We start from the raw sequence: 22,784 nt of genomic DNA, 5'->3' as shown, positions 1-22,784 counted from the left end.
CTAAAGCCTTTTCTTGGCTCACTACATTTGCCCTAAACTTGCCCAAAATGACAGTAAGTGCACATCGTTACAATAATCAAGCTGTTGTGAAAGGAAGAGCATTTGAAATAAAAACTACTTACCGAAGAACAATTCCAGAAATGTGACTGAGGTGAACATAAATATCCATCCACTGTGCGTGCAATATGACAAACACTATAGTAAAATTTACGCTGACCATATCCACTGCCACAAAAAAGTTATCAGACTTTAAGTATTATTTTTTTATTATTATTATTTTTGGACACATTTAATTAGAGTCATTTTATAATGAGTTGACATATAAGGAGATGGAGCAAAGTCTCTTTTATTAAAGAATCTGGTAACTATGTAATTATTATTATTAACCATTAATTTCTCTTTTATTTTCTGGTAGAAGATATATATAAATAAACAAAAATGCATAAGACACAGTGACAGGATTATGATTAGAAATATGACTATATTAACACATAACATGTTGGACATTCAGACACATACAGTAGGCTTACAATATTACACATAGCTTATTGTGCTTACTTAAAAAGTCAATTCGTATCACTTTCTTTGGGACAAAACTTCCATACATACAAAAAACATCTTTAAAAACAAGCATCTAGTATGATGATGGTTTATGAACTACACTTTAATTTCCCAGGTATCCCTCACTACAGTGCTAACACACAGTTGTATATTGAAACAATCAAGCAGCCCAAGAGGTAATAGTGTGTCTTAATGAAAAATAAGAGTGTATTATTATAGCTTTTATTTGTTTTGTCCATTTCAAACATGATAGTTTCGAACAAATGAATAATGTTTTGATAAATAACTTTTGAATACATACCTGAAATTTTGATGGTTCTTTTTTTTTTTTTTTTTACTTTTGGACATAATTTAGCGGTCAGCCATGCAAAACATCTATTAGAGGCTCCATATTGGGCACTCTCTTATCAGTGCAGATTTTACAATACCATCTAGTAGAAAATATCTCTGAATATGTCTTGGCTTTGCTTTCTGTGAATCTGCTCTGCCACCTTCATTATTTTTAGATTGCATTGTAAAATATTGCTTACTATTTTCAGCACGGCTCATCTATCAACTCCATTTTCTCTTTCTTTTTTCTAATTCTTCCCTTTCCTGCTTTTATCTTGGTTGTCTTTACCATTATCCTACCCTTTCTCTCCATTTGCTGTGGCATCTTTGTGTCTGGCTGAGTTTTTCTCCTCCGTGTCAAGCTCTGCTTCACTTTCCACCTCATCATCTTCTCCACTTACCTCTCCGTTCACCTTTCTCTCCTCTTCTCCTGACTCTTTGGTAGCTCCCTCTTTTGTTTTGCCCACATCTTCTTCCTGGTTACTGTTGCTACTGCTACTTCTGCCGCTTTTGTTCTCTTTTGTCTCGTTATCTGACTGAGTCTTCCCCGGGTCATTGCTGTTTTCTGTCTCTTTCTGTTCCTCCCCCGTGTCTACATCATTAACTTGGTCCTCACTGCTTTTCTCCCCCTCTGCACTGTCTTTATCTTGCTTCTCTTCTTCTATATTTTTGTCTTGCTCATCCTTTTCACCCTCAGAAGATGTATGGCCCCCATCTTTTTTCTCTTGACTGTTCCGGGACTTATCAATGTTGCTACCGCTGGACCCCTGCTCCTCGCTCTTAACCTGCTCCTTACTCTCATCCGTGACCTCCTCCTTCACTTCTTCTTCTACCGTCTCTTTCTTCTCTTCCCCTCCCTCTTTTTCACCGTTTGTCTCCTGGTTTCCCATCTTTTCCTCTTTGCTAGTGTCTTCTGCCGTGGTGTTTTCAGCGGCAGCAGCCTCTTCCTTCTGTGCCTCCCTTTCACCATTCTCCTCTGTGGCCTTTGCATCCTCACCTGCAGGTTTCTGTAATGCAATAATACCACAGAAACAATTTATAATCTCTAAATATTTTAACAGGCATATAGTGTAATTGGATTGTTTACAGTAATTCTCCCTGTGACCTACACTTTCCTGAAAGAGAGCGACAGTGCTATTGAGTCATGAGCACTTACAAATGAAGTGGAGCCAAGGCATTATGGGTTTTTTCTCCAAGACTCTTTTTTATGGAGTGTCAATCAATATGCAACAAGTAGTGGAGAAACAGCAGCCATTTGTGCTTCCTAATGGCCCACGGTGCATCTAACATTAGGTAAAAGAATATGTAAATGACTGGGTAATTAAACACTAGGTAATGCACAATTATATAGTGATACATTTGTTAACAAATGCACTAGGGGTACTAGGGGTGTAAGAAAATATTGATACACAGTGATTTGTTTTTTGTTACTGTATCGATTCTCAAAAACACAAAGATAACACTAGAGCTGTCCCTAAATAGTCAACGAGAAGAGTCCTAGTTGACCCAATCGGTCAATCAGATGGTCACAGAAAAACAAAAATAATGTTAAACTCCATTCGGGAGCTTGTCACCAGGTGAAAATATCAGGGGAATGTTGAATTCCGGACCTTTTCTCTTGTAACACAGGATGTCACTTATTGGTGCACTGATATGCTAACTGTACTAGCTGCTGCCACTAGCGGCCCTAGTAGCTCACAGTACCTGGACTGCAAGCATCAGAGCCTCCCAGGGACCATGGCCAGGACCCTGTCGGAGGCCAGGTGATTTACAGCGGCTCCAACCAGGACTATGACTCCGGGACAACGGTGACATGGCAAGTTCAGGCAGGGATGAGAGTGGCGTGAGGCGGAAGAGGAGCGAATTTGGAGCAAGCCGATGTAAGTAACGTTAAACATCATCCATTGACTTATGACTTATTGACTAATGACTTTACCTAATGACGGAAAATATTTAGTCGGGGAAATATATAGCAGTGTTATAAACGTAAACTGAGTGCTATGATGTTGTAGGCACTGTGATAAATACAAATGCTGTGTGCCCTAATGAGAGGACGTACACCTAAATTTCTACAAGATGTATTTGACGGTCCCTGTAATAGTCTCTTATGTACACTATCAGTTTACCTCTTCAGCCAGCTGGTCTTGAGAGGTTTTGGATTTTGTGTCTTCAGTCTTTGATTCTGTGTCATCTGGGAAATTGAGAGAAAACAGAGGTATTTTAAAATAAGCATAGCAAATGTCAGAGAGGTGGGGGCTGATTTTAAAGAAAGGTGGCTGTTTCTTGAAAGTAAAGAAACAGGTTTAAAGCACATTTCACTGTGTGATATGACATATAGAAATCCATGTGTTTCATCTTAATGTGTGATATTGTATCCTGAATGGGCTTGTTGGGGGGGTGGGGGGGAATAACATGAAGGTAAGTGATGGCTGTCATCCTGGTGTAAATACTTTGACATTTGTTCCATCTCACGTGTGCTTACACGCCAAATTAGGAAAAATAGACACAGAGATGTAATAAAATGATAGGAATTGCATCAAAGACATGAATAATATTGTGATGCAAGGAGTTCCGTTTTGAAGAGGCTTAACAAGGCTAAATGAAGCAGAATACAAATCTGCACATCACAGCACTATGTTTGACTGTAAAATAAAACAATCCCAAATAGGTTGCTGGTTAATTCAGATGAATCTACTGCCACTCTTGTTATGTAAAAGCTTCATGCCATCAGTTTTGTTTTTCATTCCCTAATGCAATTTTACAGGTTCATTTTTCCTTTATGTGCTGACTACTTTTCAAGACCCTAAACCCTGAATTGCTCAGTCAGAGTCCATTACATCATTTCAGAAATCCATAAAGCCTCTCCTATAAATAAGGGAGCTTTTATTCATCCTCCAGTAAGTGACTTGTTGAAATTATATGTCTTTTATACCACAGATGTGTTTTCAGGTTTGAACAAATACAGCCCAAGAGTGACACCTGGTGGTGATGAGAAAAAACAACCCAAGACTATTTCTAGCAAGAAAACAACCTCCCCAGACAATGGAAGTGTGCCAAAGAGAACTGGAAAACATTTGACGAGCAAGAAGCTCAAGGTCGTGAGGAGATTCAGAGTACAATAGATCACTATCATCCTCATTATCATTATTATTATTATTATTATTATTATTATTATTATTGCTGTACCTTACTACGCATATATAGAAACATAATCCAGTCCCATTAAAAAGATTCTCTCAGGTCCCCACCAGTGCTGATTGATGTTCATGTCTGACACTGGTATTCAATATTCAAAACTGACCTGAAAGGAGAAATGGGTGCCACATTTTTTTTTTTTTTTTGATTTGGAGAAACTGGTTTCATCTGCTGAAGCTTTTTCAATTGCCTACCTTTTAACAAAGCTGCAGTCAAGATTATTCCATCCAAGACACAATGTGTAAGACAGACTGAATAAAGTACTTGATTGCTTGCAAAAAAAGGGAAAAAAGCAGGACTACAAAAACATATCTCGCACAATTTGCCAGAGGAAACACCTGTCATTATTTAACTGTGATACTGTGTGTTTGTATCATAACACAATTCAATTCTTAGCAACACACAGATTTGTTGGAGTACAAAATGAATATGAGTTTTTGTTTTAGTTTTCATGTGAGCATGTGCATCAAAGGCCTTGGAGTAATTAACCTAAAACATCATAAGAGGAATACAACTATACGCTCTGATAAACAACATAATTACACACTTGTTTTGAAACACTAGATGAGACTGAAATTTCCAATCAGAAATAAGCGGCAAAAGAGTGTTGTAAAAAAAAAGAAGAACAGAACAGTGTAATTAATGTCTTTAATATTAGTTTCCCTTTCTACACATACCAGTTAAAGAAGAAAAATGACTTGGGTAGAGATTAGAAGACTTTATGGAGACATTTAATGCATTTCAAATGCAAAACTGATTGAAGTTTAGCTATGGTGGGAGATGAAACGTTATGGTAATAATAACGGACCTCTTTAAGAATATTTTATGGAAATCACCCGCATTCATTAACAGAGAGGGCCGAACGATTGAGCGTAAGTAGTAAGCAGTGGATGATCCGCCACGACTCTAAACATCTTAACATGATTTAAGGATGAGGCACGGGCTCATGAAAATGCTAAATCAAATTAAACGCAATATTTAGAATCTCCCTCTTGCTCTTCATTAAATCCAGTAGATTTGTGTTTTGGCACTGCAAATGGCTAGCCAGTTTTGTGTACAGTATGTGTGTGCATAAATGTCCTTTTTTTTTCTTTCATAATCAAGCAAACACACACACACACACACACACACACACACACACACCTATTACTACACAAACAGAGCAATTTCAGGAGTAATGTTACATCTCATCCATCAGTGTGAGGTAAAACAAGGATGCAAGTGTGAGTGGGTATAATTACTCATATAAATGGCTCTCGCTGCCTTTATTATGAAAGGTAAAGTTATAAATGGCTGTTGTTCCAGAGAAATGTAATAAAACACAACTGATGATGAAGTGATAGCAGGTAGTAAACTACAATAACCTCCCACTCCTCAACAATCGAATTCAAGCTCTTGCTTTAGAAACACAAAAACGTATATATTCTGCTGCAGGATTTTAGTTTTGTTGGACTGCTTTGTGAAAACAAAACAAAAAAGGACTTTTGTGATCTCTACACCTCAGCTACATACAGTAAGACTTTGCAGCTTTGATCTGTTTTTCCATTTTATGCGCTCATCCAATTCTAGTAGCCCTAACACACTGGGGGGAAACCAGTGTGCGGTGTACACCAGGTAACATGATGTGAATATTATACCATGAAATATGTATGGATTATATTCATCAGGTTAATTAATAAAACAGCAATATGTATGACAGCAAAAACCCTGTCGTCCCCTGTGCTCAGATGAACCCCAAACCAGAACTATATTGTCAACAAGATTTATTTTATTCAAGTGCACAGTGTAAGCAACAGGTACATCTTTCATTCCTTCTACAGGATATGAGTTTGCTGTCAATCTTCTCTTGTTTACAGAAGTTGAAGCAATGAGTTTAAACTCAGAAGGGAACCAATATGCTAATAAAGCTTTTCCTTTGTTGGGCAGAATAACAGAGCTACATTGTATATTACGCCACTGCAACTTTTCATGGAAAGGCTCTTATTCTAAGGAAAAAAAATTAGACAAAGTTGATTACATCAGTGTTTTCTTCAGTTCTCCACTGCAGAGTTTGAGTGGGCAACAATGTCTAGCAGAGACTTGCAGGGTCTAATATCATGTGTAAAAGCTTTTCCACTCCTCCAGGAAGCGTTTCTGAATAAAACCCACACAGTGCTGTGCAATCAAGTTCTCGACTCAACAGGAAATCTGTAGCACACCAGGGCATGAATACATTTTTTTTTTCATTGCAAATGGAACCATGAATGGGTTTATTGAGGATGTATGTTGCTTTTAACAGCTGTGAAGAAACCTGCTGCTTTTAATGTTGTGCAAATCATTTATTCCAGTTTCTCTGGTAGCTTTTATGGCATTTTTTCTAGGATTAGAAGATGTCCCCAGTGCTGTGACACAAACTTGCTGAACTGAATAAAGCTTTTGCCACATTACTAGAAAACCACATTATTATTGAAAGAGTACTGGAAATCTCAAAGAAAACAAAACATCAAATAATGGAAAACAATCGGCTTTTGTTTCGTTTGTATTTATCCCACTTCTTGCACCGCTTGATGATGAAAAGTATCCAGCATTTACTGTGCAAGCTTGTATTTGCCACCCAACATCCACAGCAGGTCAATCACAGTTGGTTGTTTAGTCCTTGAAATGAAAGGAATGCTGAACACAATCAAGCCTCTTTCACCACAACTTAATGGAATTCGCATTTTGTATTGCATCCTTTTCCTTGCTGATGTGCACCATGAGTCACTTACGCTTTATAAACTCTGATAGGCTGACATCTGCCTTACAAGCATACTGGGTGTTCTTGATTTTTTTGAATTTGTTTTGTTTTTATTTGTTTTTTGGCTGCAGAAGAGCAGAATCTTTATTTTGTCAAATCCGCTTCTCACAAGTCAATCCCTAAATGGCAGAGGTTGTAGTTCTAAGTAAAAACAAATCACTGCTTTAAAGCCCACTATATTTATCCTTACAAACCAAAGCAAAAATCGTTCACAAGGCCTTCACGAGCCAGTTCTTTCAGCAGATTAGCTCTGCAGTGTTAAATAAACACTCAAGTCTTGATGTACTACTTAATGTACCTAAATCACTCCACACAACACTCCCTGTATATGACCATACTGTACAGTATATTGCTTATTTACACCCAGCTGATTTAACCCACTCAGCACATAGCTGAGTTATGGTGGGCTGTAAAACAATATGGGTATTAACTCTGAATGGTAATTATGAAATGTTGCCACTCAGCAAGTGGGCTCCAGTCACTGACCAGGTCTTGTTAAAACATTTAATGACTGTATGGCCGGCCACCATAAGAAGGCCCTGTTGGTATTGAGTTTATGGTGATGTGACACACAGAAATACAACCCAGCTGCTTTGTGTAAAATCTGATGATTTGACATTGGGCTTGTTCATCAGTTTCTCTCTCTCTGTCATGCATACACAAAATATATTTCCATGTAATTCTTAGGTTTATACAGAAAAATAGCAGACAAAAGTTTGCAAAAAAAGAATGCATATCACAGCTGAACACATATTTTGTAATGCTAATGCTTTGGAATCAAAAAAATTCCAACATTGATTTTACCCATGAAATCCAGTTGTCTACTTGTCTACTTGACAAGGAGCAATACTTAGCCATAGTACATTGTCTGGAGTGTACCTTTTCAGTAGTGTAGAAAAAATGCTTCTTACCAAAAGCAGTGCGCAGCCCTGTGCTTAAATAGCGTTGACATTAAATCAGAGGAAAGCTCTTCTTAACAACGTTGCAGTCAGACAGACAGAGTAATATATAAAGGTCATGGCTTCAGTTAAATATTTGAATATTTAATAGAGTTTGTTCTCTCTCACTTTTCTAACAGTTGCCTGAAATGTTACCATCTAGTGTTTTCTTGATTTGAACCATTTATGAAGCAGGAATACTTACACTGCTCATTCCTCGCCTTAAATCTGCATTGTCCAGTTTTGATTTTTTTTTTGTGGGATATATTTCATGTTCTCTTTGCACCCTAAATTGCATTATTTGGACTTAAACTATCAAATGACAGAAATGTATGCGACTGCATAATGACTGACAGCGATGAGCGCAGAGCACTTTGCTCTGGCAACACACCAACTTCTGATGTCCTCCTAAGCCCCGGCTCCAACACATGATGTAAACTTTAGATCTCCACAAATGTCAGATATTTACTCTTGCCATTTAGGTTGAATGTCAAAGCTGTTTCAGTGTCTCAGGCTGATACAAACCCTGCAGATGATGATGTCCCTATCACAACTACTCCAGATGTGCATTTACCAGCTCAAGCTATAAAAAAATACTAAAATGCGCAAGGCAGGCTAGATTAGAAGTGACAGAAATGAGGAAAATTTGTGTCATCGAAAGTGTCACACGTTACCCTAACCCTGTGCTTTACATGTCACAGCCGGCACTGTTGTATGTCACAGCTGAAACACTTGTTAACAGATTAATGTGGCAGATTAGTACAGCTACCCTGTTCTTTAATCCAGTAATCCTGCATCAAAGGGTCATAAAGAACCTTTTTCTGCCGTAGTGAAAAGGGAAAGATGAAAGAAGAGGAAGAATGAAGGAGGGATTGGGAAGGATGGCCGCGTTGTCTGTAATGTGACATATACGAGCGCGTGCATAGACGCACATAAAAACAGGCACGCACGTAACACACACATCAATACTGTTCAGCATAGTGCTCACAAACCACATTTTTTAAGGACTTCTAAAAAAATTCTAAATGTTGCCATCTCTCATCCTTAGCTGCTGAGGCTCTTTTTTTGACATAGGCACACAGTTTAAGACATACTACCTCTTTGTGTGCATGTCTCTTGCATCCCAACGCTGTTTTGAACCCTGTTTCACTCTGACAGGAATTATACGTACATATGCTAACAGGGCTAATTCCCCAAGGCAGCATCACATTTTATGACACCAGAGGCAGAAGGTTGATTTGGCTGGATGGCTTGTGCATGTGCTAAGGCACGCATAAACAGACAGACACACGCTCACATACAGCAGTCCTCATTTCTCACACATTCAGCTTGCAAATAATACCAAGAATGTTTCCATTAGATTTACATACGTTTTATCTGAAAAATAACTCATAATAAAACTTCTTTGACTTCAAATCAAATTCCTTTCAAGGAAAATAACAGGAATGGACATAATGTGGATCCATCATGTAGTGTAAATTGAATTGGGTCCTGCTACATGTAAAAGATGGAGTACATGAAAGGGAGGAAGCAGGCACAAGGCATCCACTTTACGCACATATGGTTGTGTTCAAAGTGGATGTCCTTGAGGTTTCAATGCTTGCGCTGCCTAGTGTTACTGTACCTGCGTTATTTTGAAACTCACCATCTCCACACTTAGAGATTTGAAGCAAAAGGCAAGATGAACCATATTGAGCTATTGAGACTGCACAATCGGGATACAAAATTGCTCTGTAGGTGTTTTCGTGTAAAAGGACACGGTAAGAAGACCTCAGGATGTGTTTGATCAATTTGCTTGTTGTAAAATCTACTATGAACCGAAACTGCTTTTGGATTTGTTGAACTACTTGTTGTACTACTGTATAGCTTACATGGTACACAAGTCACTTAAAATATTGTGCCCTATGATTGTCTTCCAACGAATAAGCTTGTATGGACTGTAAAAGTATGTTTGTGGGTTGTTTGGATCATCAGATAAGTCAATCACCATATCTACAGTATCATCAGCCCCTAGTATTGAGTTAATATTCTGGCTCTGCAACCATTACTAAAAACTAACTATGAATATAGGCACTACATCATGTTCTGTTTGATTGCATTGGTTACATTGAGACTCTGCAATCGTTCAGTTCAAACAAATGAATTACAACATGCCTACCTGTTCCAAAAGTATATGTCATTTATCAATACTGTAATTCTCTCCATTATTTAAAGCGGCAATCTGCTTATTTTGACAGATACCAATCGTGTTCAGAATATACCTGACAAAGACACACACACATCATTTATCAAATCAAAAAGCCCACAATAGTGTCCCCCCTCATTAATGCATGTACAGAGGCATATGCAACTCGTGTAAGAGTTCAGATAATGAGTAGACGCACTTCTCTCTCTGTCAGCGGACCCCCTTCTCCTTCCCCTTCTGTTCTCCCTTCACCTTTCCTCTCTCTCCATACCTTTCTGGCTGGCCTTCCTTCTTGAAGTACAAGGCTCTTTTGTTGATTTTCAGAGCAGCAATTTGGCCCCAGCAAGGGGCAGAGGCAAGTAAGATTCTGCTTTGATGACTCTAAATGGAGAGATTATCCAAATGAAAGGCAATTATCCAAACCCCACCCACCCCTTTACCCTTCACTATCTCTCGGCCTCTTTATTCAACCCAATGCTCATGCTCCATCATCTCAGGCTATTCATCAGATTCACCACTTGATTCCACCTGTACTCTTTTTTTCTTCTCCTTCTCTTCTCCTTCGACATAACATTTTCCCCCCTTCATCATCTCAATCTTTTATCTTCCTTTCTCTTTACATCCTATGTCCCATCACCTCTCAAAACACATTATTTCCTCTTCTCTTTTATTCTTCTCCCTTTTCCCATTCCTGCTGATTCTCTTTATACATTTCTTCTCTCCTCCCTTCTCAAGAGAGCCATTAACTGAACTGGTCACAAAGGCCCTTTACGAAAGGGAACACTGATAAACATCCTATTTCTATTTTGAGGTTAGCAACAACTGCATATTGGTCATACACAATCTGAACATGTTTCTGAAAGCAAAAGCTAACACTGGCCAGATAATGTTTACCCAATTGAAAAGCGCTCCCATAAAGTATAACTATGTTGGGTGAAGCGTACGACAGGCAATGTGTCTTGTTGGTTAAGTCTTTTAAGCCAAATGTCTTTGTTATAGTGAGTTCAAATTCATTCCATGACCTTTGCTGCATGAGTTGTCGCACTGCCTCCCCCTTGTCTTTGCTGTCACTCACCACAGTGTTCACGCTAATGAAGCAGAAAAGTCAGAAGCTTTACAATACACCAGACAGAAACTGCTGGAGTTATCCTCAGTCTGGCTCCCAGCAGCTGATAGACAGTGAATAATGGGGACTGGCGTACCGACACACACACATAGACACACACAAAAACTAACCTCCCTGACTGTCACAACAGAGTCAGCACAGAACAGAGGGAGAATCTCCAGTTACGGGTCACTCTGTCTCATTTGTCTTTTTTCATCTATCGCTCTCTCTATCCATCGTCCGTCTCAGTGTCTACATCTCTCACTCATCTCTTTCCCCCCACCCGCCCCTTTCTCCCTCTATCACAAATGCATTTATAATGACATGACACCTTTATAATAATCTTTTGTTTTCATTCCAATGTTCCAGCACACCAGAGATCTGAAGTGTGAGTTTCATGCTGTGTTCTTTCCACAGCCTCTGCCAGTCAGCCAACTTTTTTGGCTGTGTTCCTTTTGGCACCAGAATGGGATGTGTTTACCTCATAACCAAGCTAGGGCAGGATTTCCCAAAGGTAAAATAAAACCAAAAACACCTCGGTGCTGTTGTGAATCACTAAACAAAGGTGATGCACACTGTTCCTACTGAGGATCTATAACCTGACCACAAGACTAAACTTAGCCGTTAATGGGTACAGAGCTCATTTGTTTTCCATACGCCAATGGGCCGCTATGATTTCAGAATCTTTTGAGAAACAGAAAGAGTGAAGATACCTGTGAGAACTGAATCTTCCAACAAGTCTCTTCAGCACCATGGACAGAGACAGCCTGCACTACACACACTACACCCAGCTTTGAAGCCAAATACATGAGGACAACATTAATTCTTCTAAACACGACAGCATTTAAAAAAATATCTCATAGGTCAAACAGTGAAGGGTGCATAAGAATGTGATATGCTCTCTCATTCAAACAATCTTGTCTAATGCCTGATCTTGTTTTCCGAGCTGTCTGTCTGTTAATTCAATCTTTGCTCAATGTCACCCAAGGGGACCAATAATGCAACATGTTTTTCTCTGCCTGTAATGCGACATGCCATGCGATCTCTTGTAGAGAGGATTTTGAGGGTGACATTACAGGTTTCAAATGCACACACAGACAAAGACACCCGCACACACATTCCTCATCCCTCTCTTTTGATGCAAAATGCCAGCTCCCTGAACCACAGGCACAATTCTCCACGCTCCTTTGGGCTACTGCTGTCAACTCTCTTGCCAGACGAGAAAACGGGCAACATCTATCATGAGCCATGAGATGACGTAATGTGGTTCACACCGCAGTAGGTGTTACAATAAGGTCAATAAGCAGTCTGCAGAAAATCAAACGCTCTCAATTCACTCTCTCATTGTTATATTCAATGTATATACCGTTAATGGAAAACATCTGTTAGTGTCCCAGAGCAACAAAGCATCTTAATGTTTAGAGGCATGCCAGCTGCCAACGAGCACACAAGTAAAGACTAACTGGAGATACGGAGTTTCTGCAGGACATTATAATATACTGATCATAAGCCCAGAAGATGACGTAATGTGTTTCTTGTAAAAGTTGTCGTACTAGACCTACTTTCAATATTTCTTGCTGAATCTTTTTGCAGAGCAACAGTGCCACTATGTGGCCATATTAGGGTACAGCAGGTTACATAAGATTTCAAAGGCCATGCATTACATCATATATCTGTATATCGTATAATCAAACTGGTATGGAAGCTCATGTTATGGTAATTCAGACATTGAAAGGCCAGGAAGCAGTTGCAGTATGAGAGGTGTCCTTAAGAAGGAGTATCTTTTGAGCCACGCACTCATCTTCCTAATTGAATACACAATGAATTGAATGTGCAACCACACATGTACGCACACACCTACTTAGATATTCACATTATTGTGGATTCATAAAGAGCAACACACACAGATAATTAAAAGTCTTTCCCACTTTCAACAGCACATTCAGACAAATATTAACAGAAAATGGTGATTGGAATGATTACAACAATGTTTAGAATAATGTTTAGATGACTACAAAATGCTACTTATAACTGTGGTAATATTTAACCCTTATTTACTTTGGTAGCCTCTGGGTGCTGCCAGACACACATACTGTACACTCAACTGAACAACACACAATTAATGCATTATCCCCCAGAGAACCAGGAGGCCTGAAAATATTCCATCAAGGCATACCAATGAGACAGGAATAAAACAATGCATGAAAATGCATTAGTTTTTATGTAACACATTAAATGTCTGAATCTAAGAAACAAGGTTTTTTTATTTGGATCCAAATAATTTATGTTTAGCATGTAGGCCAACTTATAACTTATATTGTATATTAAAGTATAGATACAATTATTTTTTTCTTGTTTTTACTGCATCCATTTTAAAAATCCACTATAACTAGTTATTTTGTACCATTTTACATATATAGATATATATTGTTCTAATAATACTGATGTTTTTTTATTTAGAAAACACACCAGCTTTAGTACTATCTCTCATGTCTTCTGACTTTGATTATGGTGTTGTTAAGCTCCAAAGCGACACTGTATTTGTCAGGCCTGTTTGGAATGAGCATACCATTCTGTTTGTTTTTGCATTACCATAGTCAGACACGCCGAGGGTCATGCTTTGTCCACTTCTCTTCTTCCTGAGGGAGATGAGTCTGGCCTGAGAGATCTCTCTGACAATGGAGGACAGGTGCTCCTTACTATTGTTACCATTGTAGCCCGGAGGAGAGGCCTTGGAGTCTCCATCACCACTATCACTGCTTCTGACTATAGACTTACTCTGGAAGAAATAGAAGTCTAGTTCAGTTGATGAGAAATGTGTTGAAAACATGACCAACAGTGCACAGCATAATATGTAATAATAATATACAAAAATGTACATATTATTTTGTCTCTAAACTGTCTGCTACTGTTTATCTAAAGTTTGCAACCTCCCATTTAGACGTAAATGCGCAGTTTTAAGTTAAGACCAAATATTGTAAGGGATGGAGAAATGAGAACTGTGTGAACTTATTAAGTAAAACAACAATTTCAAATACATCCTTGAGACTGACAGGTTCTCAAGATCTTTCAACCATCTACCCAGCCACTCAAAGTAACCAAATGATACAGAAAATCAAAAACTTTCTGTTTTATTTTGTGTATGTTCAAAAAGGGCTAACTATTTCTAAAATAAAAGTTAGTTTATCTAATGCAAGCTATAAATATGTAGAATTATTTCCAATTCCGGGATACTTAAAGAAAACTAAATAATAGTAATAGTAAAAAGTAATTTATGCAAAAGGCGAGTAGAATTCTTACATTTCCATTTTGCTTGGAGAATCTGTAGATTGGTGGTAGAGAGTAAGCTTTCATGCTGTAAATGAAACAGACATAAATCATTTTATTTTTTTATAACCAGTATACATTATATGAAGTTATTGCCATATGACACTAGTTCACGAACACAGGCACATGAAATGAAATAAGCCATGTCATTTTGGAAACCCCAATAGAAAGTTCACCTGAAAATGAAAAATTGGAGGTTTAAACACTGTTTGATATTTATTTATTTATTATATTAATATAGTATGGAAAAGCCTGTTAAATAATGTGTAAAATTTTTTACAAAGCTCTACAGAGCTTTGTGCATGTAAAATGGTAAATAGTACCGTTTCTTCTAGATTTTTTGATTCAAATAGCATGAACATTATTTTAACATGGCAGTAGGAAAGGCACCACTTTTATTCACATGCAGAAAATCATCCATCTTTAAAATAATATTTAGTGCTAAGGGATGTAGGTTACAGGAGATGTGAAAGCAGGAATTAGCCCTGGAGGAGTAATTAGTTTCCACACTTGAACACAAACACAAACTGAATGGTCTCCAAGAACCATCCCTGGTCACCATAGCATTCCATTTGAAAATTTCCACAACTTTTCATGAAGGACTTGGGAATCTACATACTGAGGGATATTAATAATGTGTATCATTGGTCAATGTTGTTGTTGTTCTTGTAAAATGAATAACTTATAGCTTAATATAAATTAATTGATTAGTTAGTATATATTGAGAAATAAGCACAAGCACCTCTGCTGGTTTCATGTAGGATCTACTCACATGCAAAATTTAAAACTTACGTATCAGTTTTTCAAGCTTTTCTTATCTGTACTGCAGGACAGATATGAGTATAGATAAGCAAGAAAATAAATTATTTTGCACTTGCCGTGATATAACTACTATACGTTATATACACTACTATAAACAATGTTCTTTTAAATAATGACTTTCTGAATACATTCATATATGATATCAAATTACAGATGTGTGTCTGATTAAATTAATTAGTAACTTTTCCTATTAGGTTATCTGTCTTCACAACATATTTAGTATCAGTATATTTCCAATATGCAGTGCTTACCCACTGACCCTCCTTGTCCCTCTGGGTTTAGTGAAGAGTAGGTCACTATAGGGCAGCTTCTTAAACCTTTCTCTTCCCACAGCCACATAAAGCTGACCGCCTTCCAGCTGATTCCCATCAGTTACCTGGTGGCCTTCATAGGTGTACAAACTACAAAACAGACACAAAGTCAAAAGTCCCACAGTTTCCATCATGTGTTTGTACCCGCTTGTCAAAACAAGATGCACTTAAATTGCCCAATACCCTCCCATAATCATCATGTGGTAATTTATTGAGATAGTTGAAACATTAATAAAGCACATACAAGTAAATACAGTTTTTATGTATCAACATAGTGAATATTCCTGTTCATATAACTCCAGAGTTAAGATATTCCAAAATGCCCATGTTAACATTGGTAATGTAAAGCAGTTTAAAGAAAATCTTTCTTTAATTTATATGCAAATTTATGCTGCTAGGTGCTGTGAAAATCTAATGAGATCATCTGCTCTAATGAAAGAACATGTGGTTTAACTCTGAAACTTCTGTGTATAGCTCTTAATTATTATTTTGTTAACAAGACAGAAATTATATCATAATGTATGGAAACAATACAGTCCATATGTGAATTTTACCTTCTAACACCCCCCAGGACTTTCAAACCCATCTTCTCCGTGATCATCTCTAGTATTTTGTCAAACTGGCCAAGCATCCTCTGTTGGATTAGCAGCCTCATGGCGGGGTTCAAGACATCGCCATTTGCTACCACACTAAGTGAAGAAAATACACAGGGTTGAGAGTTATATTATACTCAAATGAAGGGATAAACAAATATATATTTATGAGTGAATCTTGCTTTTGCAGAAACAAAACATGCAGCTGTCAAAACAGTGTAAAATATTTCATATTGAACTTACAATATTGTACATGGCTCCTTGATGGGTTTTAGGAATCGAGCTGACACCATGATTCGATTTGGTGGCAGCGGTCTGGCCTGGAAACAAAGGAAAAAGAGTGAACTGAGTCAAAGGGTGCGTATGTGAAGCATACAGCTGCTCAAAGATTACTGAAGGATAAGTATGTAGGATTTAGTTAGTTTCAACACATCGCATACCCTCCCCTTCCAAGTGCAAAGGAGGAACTACAGTGGCTACAAAATGCATGGCAAATGCAGCCCATATCTGGAGCCAGTGTTTGGTTTGTTAGTTCTGGACTAACTGTAAAAACATGCTGGTTCAACATGACAGCCTCCACAGAAGGCAACCTCTGACGTCAGTAGATATAAAAGGGTTATTCTGAGGTAATGAAAACACAAATAATCTTATTTGCAGGTGATAATGCACTCATGAAAAATATAGTTAACATATTATGAAGATTAACTGTCACACAAATACAGCTATTTTATTCTTTTTTATTCATTTATGGTTCCTAATAAGCGGGGACCTATGACTGCTCTGAAAGCTTGTTAGCAGACCAGTGAATCCAGTTGGGATTTAGGGACAGCCCTTGTTTCCCAGCGGAGACTCAGAAAAACAGACTTGTACAAACTTTAGGGACTTTTGCTTTGGGGACCAATGCTTATACTGGAGTCCAGTTGGTAAGGACAACATTTAAGCTAACTCCAGCTCCTAAATATAGCTGCCCATGTCAGGGCAGTCATCAAGGCTAATACAGTACATGCTCCAGAGTCAGACCTGCTTGGAGAATCAGAGCCACCAAGAGTGGCAAAAGCTTTATGTAGCGCAATGTGTTTATATTAGACAGTAATGTGTTTTAAACTTTTCAAATTGTTGTTATACCTTCTTCTCCTTTTGCTGTGAGAAATTCCAGCAAATGGTACAAAAAAACAAGATTGTATCACATCAAAAGCTTTTACCCCTAAAGCCAAAGAGAAAGAGCTATTGTGCACACTAAAAGAATCTGACTCATCTCTGCGACAGCAAAAGAATGAGCCCCTGGTAATCCTTTGAGGCTGTGAGGTTGCAAAGAGTGAGCAATGCAGGTCATGTCCCATAACACCTGGTAACCCACTGTGACTCTAAGACTAAGATTTGGATCCTGTGAGAGAGAGAGGGAGAGATAAGGGAGGGGGTATATTAAAGGTCTTCTGGGGTCTGTTAGTGCATCCTGGCAACAGAGATGTGCAGGCCTGAAGTAGAATTAAAAAACTTACTTCATAAACCAAGGTGTGGGACACATTCAGAGGTACTGACTGCACAAAATACCATAGAGATGCTCTTACAACGCAGAAGATCATTAAACTTTAAACGGCATTTAATTTTACATATTTGCTGAAATAATCAAATTTCCCGAAAACGCTGCTTGTTAAGAGCATACAACTGCACTTTCATTTTAACCATTACACTTTTATGTGAACACACAAACCACAGAGACTACTTTACACCACATAGCTAGTAACCACCGCAAGCCGGGAACAAACAGACACCAGCAAGGCGAGGCATGGATCAGTCACTAGGGAGCTATTAGAAGTACTAGATTTGTTTTTCTATTGACATTAGATCATTTTAATCATTTCAGTATCCATGGACATATTTAGCCAGGCAAACAGCATCCCTTTGCACTGTTAATAAGCAAAATGATGAAACCTACAGTAAAGCAGGTACCCTCAACGGAAAACCAGGACCAAGGAAATTCTACATATCACACTTGCTTGATTCCGTCTAGAGAGCACAGATATTATATATTATTATATATTAGTTAAATGAATAAGCAAGGTCAGTACGTATTCATGATTTTGTGTATAACTAGGTATGTCTTGTCTGGTGGGTGACCAATGTTCATCTCACTTAAACACTCCACCGGCATACTCACATCACTGTTTATTGAAACGAGCACGTTTGAGCACTGCTTGAAGTGGGTACTCTCAAACCCATCCAATCAAGCATGGAGCATTTCTTATAATAGCAGAGACCATTGTCAAAGCGTGGATCCTGAGCTGTGGTCAAAATAAGCCACATACTGAATGGTACATCTGAGGAAGCAACCTTCTTAAGTCCTTCCTCCAACGCTCCAGAATCAATAAGGACAAGAACAAACTTGCCAACCATCCAGCAAGCTAAGAGTTTTCATCATTAATCGACACAATCAGGCAGGTTAAGTGGGGTAGTGATGGGGAAGCAGGGTCCTCATGAACTAAATTGGCCCATTTTATGCTTGCCACGTAATCACAGCGGCAACAACAAGCCCTTGAGGTTATCTGTGATGAATGTGCTCCTTGCTAGAGGGTGATAAGACAAAATCAAGAACACAGAGAGTAGCTCCTGATTCTCTTTATATTATTAACATATTACAGTGGACATGCAGGGCACACACAAACAAAACTTATGAGGGTCTGGCCAGGTACAGAAGTCAAAGAAAAAAATGGGCTCACGCTTGTAATGCAGAATACCCTGACAAAGGTCTTGTGTCACCCATTGTTTTCTCTGAATAGAATGAGCATGTCAAAACTTTGCACCTGTTTTTTTGCTGTATTGTTTTATTGGTATTGAGTGCTAGTACACATATCTGTGCCTTAGCTCATTTTTGGAAAGAGGACCTACAGCTGACTTTCAAAATAGATGAGCTTGTGGGTTGCCTGACTTTAAGCTGCTCTTGTTTTGGCTGTGACTTCATAGCTGGTGATTAAAGATGCATTGAAAGGAGGGATGATTATGATCCATAAATCAATAATGCATGGCCAGTGAGACGACAACAAAGTGATTCTTCACAGAGAACAATAGAGAAGAATGCTCAACATTACACCTTGCTTAAATGATCTTTCTAAAACCTTAACACTGTGGGTGGGGACAGGAGTGCAGAGGTGATGTTCCCAAATCCTCATGTATTTTGCATTTAGTGTCCGTTTCAGATGTTGAAAAGTTGGACTGAGTAAGGATAATGTAACTGAAACCCTGCCCCTATGTCGAAAACGTAGCCGGTGAAGGGTTTCCATGTGGCTTACAAAGCGGGAAATTCAGAAAAACAAACGAATAAAAACATCTCAAACATGTTCAGTGTGGTCTGGAGAGTTCTGGCATGGAGAGTTCCACAGTGATGAGTGACTGAAAAAAGTTAAAGACAAGAAGGTGGAGTGGAACCTGAGGATCTACTCTGGCAAGGGCATGTGACGATGCACCACACCCCACACCTGTCTGGATGATTGACATCGATATGTAAATTATGTAAACAGGTTCCATCTCTGCAGATTGTGTTTATATGATGCCAAGGATTATACAGATTTGGAATCCCAGGCTACAGCTATTTAGCAGCTGTACCTTCATGAAGTGACACAGTAAAATGGAAACTTTGTGATTATATGTTTCCTTGTTACACTTAGAAACATTTTACAAGTAATAGTGATGAATTCATCTGTACAAAGCTGGGGTCAAGTCTAGAAGCAAATACACACATGAACACATTGCTATTAGCTACAGCTACAGCTACTGTACTACTTTACTTTTTTTTACCTGCATAGGAAGAGTCTGCATCCTCCTCTTCCTTCTTGAGCCAATCTGTTGGTAACTATAGACAAAACATAAAGTGAAGCAAAGAGGTAAAAGAGTAATTACGTAAGAAGCACAAACTAAAAACAACACAGCTAAAGTAATATCTACCTTTTGTCTAAGCACAAGTAATTTAAAGCAGAACGCAGTGTGTGTACTGTAGCAACTTATTATGCGAAATAAGTACAAAAATATTGACTGTCCATAAATGGTTAATGGTGAATGTATTTATCATCTCTTGCATTAGAACTGATTTTCACACACAATTCATCTGGGTATTGAAGCAACAATGTGGTATGCAGTTCATTATATATTCGATATTTTGATAGATACAACTTCCCCAGACAATTTAAAAATACCATTGTCAAGGAGCATGGTAACAGTTTACAAATTTCGTGGCGCTAGAAAACCTTCACCACAGCATCCTATGAATAACTTGCAGCATAAATCTAATTATATGCAGTACAAGTCCACTTTATTTTTAGGCAAGGGCAAAGCATGCTTCTCTAGAGTGCTGATCTAATTCTACCTCATGCTGTGACTCAGCACTGGTGCAAAACTGTCACATAAACTTTAAGAACATGACTCAGTGAACAGGTCTGATGCCCAGTGACTAAATGTATGTATCTACACAGTGGATGTCTGACTGAGGAACCCAGTTAGTGTGTGCAGTGTATCTCAGCTGAGATTTTAATCACTTACTATTAACAATAATTAAATGAAAAGCATGCCTTCCTGCAGGCAATAGGCTACTAGTAGATGGGTTAACCATTGTATGTTATACAACTGTATTTACGCAAATGTAACCGTTAGAAATTATTTATTATGATGCCTAACGTGAGTTTAGTCTTACTCCAGCCTTTTGAATCGCTCCCTCCCAGCAGCGACGTACTGCTCCCCGCTCTGCAGGCTCTCCAAGCAGTCCACCTTGTGGCCTCCTCTCGGCGTGTAGATGTTTCTCACCGCTCCAAACGGGGCTTGTATCCCGCCGGTCACCTCTCTCAACAGAGTCTCAAAGTTGGACACCCTCTTTTGGTTTATCACAATGCGGCGAGCCTCGTAGTAAGGATCACCGTTTCGGAACATGAAAATGTTCTTCACAACGGGCTGCGAGAGAAAGTTCGGCTTCTCCGAGCTCATCGTTGCGCGTAAAAGCAGGCTGGCGCGCGACGGAGAGATATCTTTTGTTATAATAAACTGGCAACTAGTTGCTCCCAATCGCGAGAAAAAAAGTTATAGGCCATTATAATGACATCAGAGCTGGTCCATCCTGGCCAAATGTTTAGGGTTGAGTTGTGAGTTGAGTTGTACGCGGCACGCAGGTCTTCGAGAAGGTCAGCAGTTTGGGTACGAAGACGTTTAGGGCAAACGGAGGAGTTTACTGAATAGAAATATAACCACATGCATGAAACTGTTGATGTGTCCCGGGGTTAAAATGAAAACTATCCACAAGTTTGAGCAGAATCTCACTCAGCTACAGAGGGAAACGGTGCAGAGTCATCCGCTTCGTGTGCACCGTTACACAGCAGGTGATGGTAAAAGCCTAAACGGGTGTCTGTAGTTTCCCCACGATGTAGGCTGGGCATCATGGGAGCTCATCTGTTGGGATGTATCTATGGGAACACGCCGCTGTTCTCTCACCGATTACCAGGGACCTCACACGACTGTAATCAACAGGCAGTCAATCATTAACTGATGAGAAAAAAAAAAACAGACCTAATTAACAATATGCACCGTGTCAGTGTGTAGGTAACATAATCGAATACGCTCTGTGAGCAGGAAAACAAAACAAAAAAAGTAGACCAACGTGTGAACCTAAGACGGTGAAACTCTCCAACAGCCATGTGAGAAAGTTAATTGGGCATCAGGAGACCAATTGGAAACCCGGGTTGCCGGTGACATCCCGAAAGGACAAAAAAACATGTTTGTTTTGTGTACCATATTTGTGTTGCACAACAACAGAGAGAGATCTGTTCTCTGTGTCCTTTTGCAAATTATTGTCAAGTGGCACACTTCGTGCTGCAGCAATTAAAAGTCAGATGAATTCGTAATGTCAGGACTAATATTTATTAGTTATTTACTTATTTATTATTTTTCGACCAGTTTTCCTCAGTGGAAATGCGTGCAAATGTGTTCCCACTATATGACACAATGAGATATTATGATGTTTATTTATTTATACATGCCGTATAACAGCTGTGACATTAGCTGCCTCAGTTTGGTCAGCTGCTGTAGGTGCCAGAGGAAGAGCAACATCAGAGCAATCATGACCAAAACCTCTTCTTACCTCTTTCCCTCCTCCTTCACCTATTGCGGTCATGACCTCTTTCATTATCAGCAGCAATCAGCGGCACAATTACTGCTCCATTGGGGCGTGTTAGGCAGGGGGGGGCAACATACGGTCAGTTAGGGACACAATTCCCAAATAAATTTAAATATAATATCCAAGTATAGTAATATGATACAATGTAGGCCTAAATACACTAATTATCACGCTCTGGCTTGTTGTAACCTACAGCAGCTCTGCCAGCAGCAGTAGAAACCCCCAAAGTGCACAGCTGCACCCCTGAGCCCACTGTTCAACATACTTACTGAGATGCCATTCTCTCTTGAGCCCACCTGATGGTGTTAGTTCAAACTATGTAAGAATTAAAGGTTCAGCATGAGAGTATCCGCAGATAAATCATTTCTGAAGAACATACTAAAAAGTTTGATTGTAAGCTGTATTGATAGTGGCCAAATACTACAAAATATACAACAGTAAATTGGCACTTAGCTTAGAACAGTGGCTTGGTCCTCAAAACATAAGCAAA

At 38.8% G+C, this 22,784-nt stretch overlaps 1 protein-coding gene across 1 annotated transcript; it reads right to left on the bottom strand.

The window, feature by feature from the left end:
• Window positions 1-880: 880 nt before the first annotated feature.
• On the bottom strand, window positions 881-21,470 carry LOC118335421 (doublecortin domain-containing protein 2-like). Its single transcript, XM_035671684.1, has 9 exons — window positions 20,825-21,470; window positions 19,936-19,990; window positions 16,387-16,463; window positions 16,105-16,239; window positions 15,491-15,640; window positions 14,391-14,445; window positions 13,683-13,869; window positions 3,018-3,082; window positions 881-1,898 (listed from the first exon to the last, which is right to left on the bottom strand). The coding sequence occupies exons 1-9, from the start codon at window positions 21,109-21,111 to the stop codon at window positions 1,188-1,190; spliced, it is 1,722 nt and encodes a 573-aa protein (XP_035527577.1). The 5' UTR covers window positions 21,112-21,470; the 3' UTR covers window positions 881-1,187.
• Between the last annotated feature and the right edge of the window lie 1,314 nt (window positions 21,471-22,784).

Source organism: Morone saxatilis, unplaced genomic scaffold, assembly GCF_004916995.1.
Source record: "Morone saxatilis isolate NCDOM2014 unplaced genomic scaffold, NCSU_SB_2.0 Contig24, whole genome shotgun sequence".
Classification (NCBI taxonomy): Eukaryota; Metazoa; Chordata; class Actinopteri; family Moronidae; genus Morone; species Morone saxatilis.
Note: the sequence above shows the minus strand (reverse complement) of the source record. Positions and strands in the feature narration are given on the sequence as shown.